The sequence below is a fragment of the Eimeria tenella genome, genomic scaffold (assembly GCF_000499545.2).
Source record: "Eimeria tenella Houghton genomic scaffold, Eth_scaff383, whole genome shotgun sequence".
In the NCBI taxonomy this organism is placed as follows: domain Eukaryota; phylum Apicomplexa; class Conoidasida; order Eucoccidiorida; family Eimeriidae; genus Eimeria; species Eimeria tenella.
The window spans coordinates 1-8,850 of NW_013544753.1; the positions used below are offsets into that span (position 1 = coordinate 1).

General features: G+C 44.1%; 3 protein-coding genes across 3 annotated transcripts; 2 read left to right on the forward strand and 1 right to left on the reverse strand.

Annotated features, from left to right (window-relative positions):
• Positions 1 to 228: 228 nt before the first annotated feature.
• On the forward strand, positions 229 to 1,613 carry ETH_00018835 (uncharacterized protein; the record flags this gene model as incomplete). Its single annotated transcript, XM_013379705.1, has 2 exons — positions 229 to 304; positions 511 to 1,613. Coding segments are annotated over 2 exons (1,179 nt in total), but the record flags the coding sequence as incomplete, so codon positions are not given.
• An 882-nt stretch (positions 1,614 to 2,495) lies between these two features.
• Positions 2,496 to 4,733, forward strand: ETH_00018840 (uncharacterized protein; the record flags this gene model as incomplete). The annotated part of the gene is made up of 3 exons (XM_013379706.1): positions 2,496 to 2,575; positions 2,701 to 2,745; positions 3,368 to 4,733. The coding sequence occupies 3 exons, from the start codon at positions 2,496 to 2,498 to the stop codon at positions 4,731 to 4,733; spliced, it is 1,491 nt and encodes a 496-aa protein (XP_013235160.1).
• Positions 4,734 to 6,804: 2,071 nt separating this feature from the next.
• On the reverse strand, positions 6,805 to 7,320 carry ETH_00018845 (uncharacterized protein; the record flags this gene model as incomplete). Its single annotated transcript, XM_013379707.1, has 1 exon — positions 6,805 to 7,320. The coding sequence occupies one exon, from the start codon at positions 7,318 to 7,320 to the stop codon at positions 6,805 to 6,807; it is 516 nt and encodes a 171-aa protein (XP_013235161.1).
• Positions 7,321 to 8,850: the final 1,530 nt, after the last annotated feature.

Here is an 8,850-nt window from a genome sequence, read left to right on the forward strand (position 1 = left end):
AAACCCTAAACCCTAAACCCTAAACCCTCAATAGTAGGAATAACACAGCTATAAACCCTAATCAGGGTTTAGCGTGGAAGGCTGGCCAGCCGGTTCACTTTTGCTGAACCCTAGACCCTCTGCAGCGCAGAAGAGGGGCTTCGGTGCGTGGGATTTAGTGTTAAGGGTTTAGGGTTTAGGGTTTAGGGTTTAGGGTTTAGGGATTTTTAGGGTTTGTGGTTTCTTCAGGACCCTACAGTCCCGCTGACGCAGTGCCTGCACCTGCAGGCGATCAAGCAGCCGCAGCCAACCCCCGTTCTCTCTGGTAAACCCTAAACCCTAAACCCTAGTTGCTTACGCTTAAATCTTAAACCCTAAACCCTAGAGCTCAGCGAGGCGCTCCCCAGAGGGTTTTGCAGCAGCTACATTTTGAGTCCCCAAAATGGGGGTTTACGATTTAGGGTTTAGGATTTGAACTTGATGGCTTAGGGTTTAGGGTTTAGGGTTTAGGGTTTAGGGTTTGCTCTTCAGACCAATTCTGGGCCGACACAGTGGCAGCAGCAGCAGCAAACTGGCTGCAGCTATCTGTCCCCCTCTTTCTTAGGGGCCCCCTCGGGGGCCCCCCCAAGCTGTGGGGCCCCCCAGGGGGCCCCAGCAGCAGCGCAGCAGCAGCAGCAGCTGCTGCAGCTGCTGCTGCTGCATTTACTTCTTTTTGCCACAAAGCCCTAAGGCTGTGGGGCCTAGAGTTTGTTGCTGCTAGCTTTGGGGGCCCCCAGGGGGGCCCCCTGGGGGCCCCCCAAGCTTTGGGGGCCCCCCCAAGCCCAGATGAGCCCCCTTCAGGTCCGGAGGGCCCTCCAGCAGCAGCAACAGCTGCTGCTGCTGCTGCTGCTGCTGCGTTCATGTCAGAAGTGGGGCCTCCAGGGACTGGGGAGAGCCCTGCTGCAGCAGAGGCCGCAGGGGCTCCAGTGCCTGCTGCAGCAGGGGCCCCTGGGGCCCCTGCTGCTGCAGCAGGGGCCCTTGCTGCTGCAGTAGGGGCCCCTGCTGCTGCAGCAGCAGCAGGGAAGGAAGTTTGCATGCATTTGATAATGAGAGGGTCTTTGTTTGCTTTAAATGCTGTTGGGCTTTTTGCTGTTAAAGATGTAGTTGAATACCTGGGCAGCTCGAGCTTCACCTGTGCTGACCCCATACAGTGGTTCTGCAGCAGCAGCAGCAGCAGCAGCAGCAGCAGCAGCGGCAGCAGCAGCAGCAGCAGCGTGGCTTGGCCGTACAGGGAAGACAGGTGGCAGCGCCTGGGGAAGGCGACGGAGGAGCAGCTGAATGAAATTTGCTGCTTATTAACTGCTGCTGCAGTGCCTGCTGCTGCTCTGCCTCCTATCCTTGCTGCTGCTGGTGCAGCAGCAGCAGCAGCAGCAGCAGCAGAAACAGCACTCACTATCAACGGCAGCAAGTACTTTGTAAAGAATGCAGACATCAAGCGGCTGCTGCAGGGACAGGGCGAGCCGTGGGTAGCAGCACTGCCAGCAGCCTGCAGCAGCAGCAGCAGCAGCAGCAGTGTGTTGCTGTGTCGCATCTCTTTGCTGCCGAGTTCAGAAGAGCGCCAAGAAACGTCAGAGAGTGCTTCTTCTTTTCTTTGATATTATTTATTTATTTATTTATTTATTATTCAGTTATTTATTTATTTATTTATTTATTTATTATTTTCTTTTTTTGGTCTTGCTGCTGCTCACTGAGACAGACAAAGTGCTGCAGCTGGCCGAGGCGCAGACGCAGCAGCAACCCGAAGTTTCTTGCAAGTTTTTATTTTCTTCTTTTTTCTCCTTTTCAATTTTAAGTAAATTAAATAAGTAAATAAATTAAAGAGATTACGTAAATTAAACTAATTAATTAAATTTAATAAATATAGTAAATAAACTAAAATAAATAGAAGAGAAAAGAACTAGATTGCATTTTCACCCACATACAGTGTATGTACACCCCACTGCGCCACTTGCAGGGACGTGTCGGCCTGTGAAAAGGAAAATATGCAAGAAGAGATAAAATGTATTTGCAAAAAAGATGTACACATGTGCATCTGCACCTATATTATATATTATATATACTAGTATTTATATTATATATAATATATATACATACGACAAGTGTGTGGAGTTTGTAATATCTGCTATACGCTAATATATGCGTAATCAAGCAAATAAGTGCAGATAATTTGCAGCAGATGAAAAACAGAAGTAGAAACAAATAAGAACGTGAATATTAATTTATTTTTGTGTTTGTTTGAGTCTAGCGAATTAAAATAAATAAAAAGTATCTCTCTTTTCTCGTTTTTCGAAGATTCAGGTGTATGCGGCGAGGTGCCTATACACCTGAAATGACGGCTGCGCGGTGCAGTCGCTGGCGGCGGAAATTCATTTTCTTCTTTTTGGGTTTTTTGGATTTCCTTTTTGAATAAAAAGACTCAAAGAGAGAATGGAGTCAAATGTTCCTCTTTTGAAACCCAAAAAAAACAAAAAGATCAAATGGGGAGGCCATTTTGCCTTCAGTTCAACTTGCATTGCGACGGAGTGTCTGAAGTCGCGGCTGTCGGACTCGCTGGGAGGTAAGCAGCGGGAAACGGAAGGAAATCAAATAAAACAAATTCAAAGTTATATTTTATTTAATTTAAAACTATTTCAAAAAAGATTTCAAAAAAAGAATTCAATTTCATCTTGCTTTCCACTTCAGGAACCTGCACAGGATACTGCTGCTTGACGAGCTACGTGATGGTCAGTGGGGGTCTTTTCTGGAAATTGAATTTAAATTTGAATAAATTTAAATTTAAATTCAAATAAATAAATAAATAAATTCATTTTAAATTACAACTACTTTATTGTCAAATACTTCATTTTAAGCGGCGGTTTTCCCGTTTTCAGACTTTTTCTGAATTGCAATTTCTCTTTTCTCGTGAATTGAATTCTTTGACTTTCAAGTGCCAGAAGATGAATTAAATTCCCTTTTTTTGAATTAAAATTGTTTTTAATTCTCCAGCTTTTAAAGGATTTCCATTTTGCAAAAACTTTCCAAAATTTCTCGAAAATTCAAAACTTGAACTTCGACTTTTCCCCAGCGGCCCGAAATTCCCTTCTTGGCGCTAAGAGGCGAACTGCCCCTGGAGCGGGGCTGTTTGGAGGTAATTGGGAGTTTAAAATTGGAATTTTGAAGAGAATCAAAGAATTGATTATTTATTTCTTCTATTAAATTCATTTATTCAATTCTTTTGCTTCAATTAGACCCTCACCGAAGAAGAAAGAGAAAAATTTGAACTTTTCCTCCTCAAATGCCACAAAGTCCAAAAAGGCCAAAGGACAAGAAACCCCAAACTGCCTTCCGCCACTTCTGTGGATGTCTTCAGAGCCAAACGGCAGCAGCGGCTGGCCCTCAAAGAAAAAGAAGAAAAGGAAAAAGAAACACAAAAAGAAGCTGCTGCTGCTGCTGCTGCTGCAGCTCCTGCCGCTGCAGCAGCAGCCGCAGGAGCTGCTGCAGAAGCAGCAGAAGAAACGGCAGAAAAAACGGAGAAGGAAGCAGCAGGAGCAGCAGCAGGAGCAGCTGCAGCAGGTGAAACGCAGCAGCAGGCGCGGAAAGAGCAGCAAAAAGCCAAAGCCCCAGCAAATAAAAGCAGCAGCAGCAACAGCAAAAGAATCAAAAAAGAAAAAGCGAAAAAAAAGGAAGATCCAAAAAATGCAATGAAAGACAACAGCGAACAGACACAGCCACCAGCAGCAGCAGCAGCAGCAGCAACTGACACGGGAAAGAAAAAGACAAAGGAAAAAGCACAAGGAAAAACGAGGCCTAAAAAGGAGACAAAAAAGGCAGCAGCAGCAGCAACGACAGCAGCAGCAACAGCAGCAGAAGCAGCAGCAGAAACAGCAGAAGGCAAAAGCGAAGCAAGGGCGCAAACGGAGACAGAGGCTGAGACAACGGCGGCAGCTGCAGCAGCAGCAGCAGCAGCAGAAGCAGCAGCAGCAGCTGAAGCGCAGGGCAAATTAGAAGCAAAAGAAATAACGGGAGCAGCAGCAGCAGCAGAAGAGAAAGCAGAAGCAACAGCAGCAGCAGAAAAAAAAACGGGAGCAGCAGCAGCAGAAGAAAAGGGAGAAGAACCAGCAGCAGCAGAAGCAAAAGCAGCGACAGCAGCAGCAAAAAAGGAAAAAACAGAAACAACAACAGCAGCAGCAGAAGAAAAGGCAGAACCAGCAGCAGCAGCAGCAGAAGAAAAAGCAGCAGCAGCTGCAGCAAAGGAAGAACAAACAGAGGCAACAGCAGCAGCAGTCGAAGGAGAAGCGGAAGCAAAACCAGCTCTAGACGAAAACGAAGCAGCAGCAGCAGCAGCAGCAGCAACTGCAGCAAGTGCAACAACGGAAGCAACCGCAGCAAAGGGAACAGCAGACAAAGGCACAACTGCAGCTGCAGCAACAGCAGCAGCAGCAGCAGATAACGGAGAAGCAGCCACAGAGACAGCAACCGCCAAAAGCACAACAAAAACAACAGCAGCAGCAGCAGCGGCAACAGCAGCAGCAGCAGCAGTAATTGCAACAGAACCGTGGACAAATGAATCAGAAAAAGGGGAAAAAGAAAAAATGAAAAATGAAAAAGATCCGAAAAAAATAAAAATGGATTCAAAGAAGCAAAACGAAGACAACAGCGAAAAGGGAACTGCAGCAGCAGCAACAGCAGCAGCAGCGGCAGCAGCAAAAAAGAAAAAAGCAAAATCTGAGGGGTAAGAAAAGCAGCAAAAAAGAAACGAAATAAATAATGGTTTTATGAGAATTTGAATTGATAAATTAATTCATTCAAATGAATTAATTCCTTATTCATTTTTTTAATTTTTTCTTATTTTAAAAGTTATTTCTTTTATTTTTTATTACTTCAAAATTCTCTTATTCACATCTCGTATTGTTTTCACCTACTCATTTTTTATTTCTTTTATTCGTTTATTTATTTATTTATTTATTTATATTTATTTATTTATTTATTTATTGTCTATCTCTTTATTTCCGCGCTCATTTAATTATTATTCATTATTTTTCCTATTTGTCTAATTTATCAATTTATTATTTATTTGTTGAGTTATCATTTATTTATTACTCAATTAAATAACTAATGATTAACTAAATAAATAAATAAATAATTAAATTAATTAATTAATTAACTAATTAATTAATCAATTAATTAATAAAATTAGTTAATTAATTAATTAATTAATTAATTAATTACTTAGTTAATTAAATTAATTAGATTCATTAAATTCGTTAATTAATTAACTTATTTATTTTGTCTTCGACTTTTTTCCATTTTTCTCTGGCAGGAAAGCAGCGGACAGCAAAAGGAGGAAAATTCAAAATGGTAAGAAAAGAAAAATAAATAAATAAATAAATAACAAATAAATAAAATAATAAATAAATGAATAAATAAATTAAATAAAATAAATAAATAATAAAACAAATAATAAAAATAAATAAAATACAAATAAGTTAATTATTTATTTATTTAAATTTTTGCAAATACTATTTACTGGCCAATGCAGATGAAACAAAAAGAAAATTCAAATTCGAAATTAAAACAAAAACAAAAATAAAAACAAAAACAGAAATAAAAAGAAACAAAAAACAAAGTTGAAATAAATGAAATTAAAATTAGAATCAAAATAATTAAAACAAATAGAATTAAAATTAAAATCAAAATTAAAATTAAAATTAAGATTAAAAATTCAATTTTCTCCTTTGCAGATTTTCCGGAGCCGAGAAATGCGAAAAGAGCTCTCAGCGAATTGCCAGGTACGCACTTCAAACCCTAAACCCTAAACCCTAAACCCTAAACCCTAGACCCTGGACTTCAAATTTATCATTTTCAGATGAGGAAAAGGAAACGAAAATGGAAAAAGAGAAAACGGCAAAAAGAGAACAGCACCCGATCGTTCAAACGGTCAGACCCTTAAACCCTAAACCCTAAACCCTAAACCCTAAACCCTAAACCCTAAACCCTCAACTTGCAAGCGATTTATGAGTTTGGTGACGCAGGAGGAAGACTTTGCTGCTGTTATTCAGTGCAACGGAAGGCGGCGGTCTTGTGTTGCAGTCCAAAGCCTCATTGAAGCCCTAAACCCTAAACCCTAAACCCTAAACCCTAAACCCTAAACCCTGGGCTGAAGGGTTTGGGATCTTTACATGGCATCGATGGGTAATAACCATTTGTGCCATTTTGGACTTTCACACCAACTACAGAGAAGACGGGGGAATAAACCCCAAACCCTAAACCCTAAACCCTAAACCCTAAACCCTTTTCTCTGCGGCCAAATTTGAGGCTGAATTTGCAAGAAGCCGCCAGCACCTTTGGTCCGCCTGGAGACGCATTTCTAATATATTCCCATTTTACATCAAGTGAGAATATAAAAACAAATGATAAATAAATAAATCAATCAATAAATTAATTAACTAATCAATTAAATGTAGAAAAGAAATTTGACTCAAGGTGGCGCACTTGCTGCTGCAGCAGCAGACCCCTTTTGAGCCTCAATGAAGAACCTCAGGGTTTAGGGTTTAGGGTTTAAAGTTTAGGATGGTGCGGCTTAGCTTTCAAAACTTGAGCTGGACCCTCAAACCCTAAACCCTAAACCCTAAACCCTAAACCCTAAACCCTAGACCTCCGTATTCGCTGAAGAGAAGTCTCTGGACGAAAAGGGTATGAAGCCTGCCGCCCGCAGCAGCAGCGAGCACCGAGGGCTCAGGGCTTGCCGCCCACAGTCGAGCCCAAGCTTTAGGGGTTAGGGTTTAGGGTTTAGGGTTTGGGGTTTGGCTATCCGCCGTGGAGCGTGGAAATGAAGGTGACGGTGTCTCCGTGGCTGACTGGCGTTTGGAGTCCCTGGAGAACTTCGGAGTCGACTTCGTTGACAAGTGCGAGGACTCCGGCTCTGGTTTGCATGCAGCCGGCGAGGAGGTCCCGGGTGTGGAAAGCGGGGGAACTAAGCCGCGATTCTGCGGTAAGTTGCGGAAAAGGAGTTTCATTTTGCACTTCTTCTTTCGCCGAGCCTTTTTCAAACTCAGATTCCGCACTTTCCCGCAAAAAATCTGTTTTGAACTCGCCGAGCGCGCGGCGGTCCGCCTGGAGCTGCGCATACACCCCAGCGTCCTGGGGTGTATAGGCACCTGCGAACAACTCCGCCTTCCCCGACAACAAACGACGCGCCACAAAAGATATTACGTGAAAGAGTTTCACGCGAGGACTTGCTTCGGAAAAGTGCACTTTCATTCTTTTCTTTTCGCCAAGAACCAGCTGCTCCAGGCCCCCCCCGAACTCCAAAGTCAACTCCATTTCCAAAAGTGGAACGGCCGCCAAATTCAGGTGGATATGCTCAAATAACGACAAATCTTCAAACGAAGTTCAAAACTTTCAATTTATTTCGTAAACTAAAGATGCAATTTCAAGTATTCCCTCAAATGGCGCTGTTTTTGCAACAAAGACAGAAACGAAACGCAAACCCCAAACACTATTCTAAGGCACAATTCACTTCAGTCCCTTCAATCTCTTTTCAAATTCATCTTTTCTTCTTTTTTCTCCACCAAACAATTCCTCAAAACCTTCAAAATAACATAAAGGGGCCCCTGGGGGCCCCTGGGGGCCCCTGGGGGCCCCTGAGGGTCCCCAAGGGGGCCCCGCTGGGGGCTTCTGTGGGGCCCCCCAGGGGCCCCCCAGTTGGAATAGCTGTAGGTATAACAAAAGTGAATTAAAATAAAAGTTTCTTTTTTAATTTAATAATTAATTTATAAATAAAATGGTTTTCTTTAAATTGAGTTTAGTTGGCTCTAATGCTTGAAGTTCTTGTGCACTTTGCCGTCTTGTTGCTGCAGCGCAATCCTCGATGCCAAACCCTAAACCCTAAATCAGGGTTTGAGTGTTTTGGGTCTCCACACCAATATCTTCCTTTTCTGCCTTTATGTGCAACGCTGCGCAACACAAACAAGCGCAGCTAGCCACGACACTTGCAGCCCTGGCTACCTGTCGCTTGCTGCTGCTGCTGCTGCTGCTGCTGCTGCAGCTGCTGCTAGCTGAAGCTGTTGATAGCTAGCTGTATTTAGGCCCTCAGCCACTTGGCCAGAGATCGATCTGGCTAGCTGTGGCTAGCTGGGCCCGGCTTTGGCTAGCTGCGGCTAGCTGTGGCTAGCTGCGGCTATCCGTTGTTTGCTGCAGTTAGCTGCAGCCAGCTGCAGCTATACCTGGCTAGCTATGGCTAGCTATGGCTAGCTATGGCTAGCTGTGGCTAGCCGTGGCTAGCTATGGCTAGCTGTGGCTAGCCGTGGCTAGCTATGGCTAGCTGTGGATAGCCGTGGATAGCTGTAGGTAGCTGTGGCTAGCTGTGGCTAGCTGTGGTTAGCTGTGGCTAGCTGTGGCTAGCTGTGGCTAGCTATGGCTAGCTGCACACGCAGCTGTTGCTGTCAAGAGTCAACCAGCAGCAGAAACAGCAGCAGCAGCCGCAGCAGCAGAAGCAGCTGCAGCAGCAGCGCAGTCAGCAGCAGCAAAATCCGCAGCAGCAGCAGCAGCAGCAGCGACAACAAGCACTAGAAGCAGCAGCAGCTGCTGGTTGCGGAGAAACGAGTGCAGCAGCAGCAGCAGCTGGGGTGTACGTACACCTCAGACTTCTGCAGCAAGTCCCCATTTCTTTCTTTTAATTTTTGTCATTTCTTTTTTTTCTTCTTCTTCCTTTGCTTCTTTTTCAAAAGGAGAAGAAGCTCCCAAACCCTCGGCGAACTCGACGCGGCGTCTTCCGAAAAGAACATCTTGCTGCTGCTGCTGCTGCAGGTGCTGCAGCTGCTGCTGCTGCTGCGGCTGCTGCTGCTGCTGCTG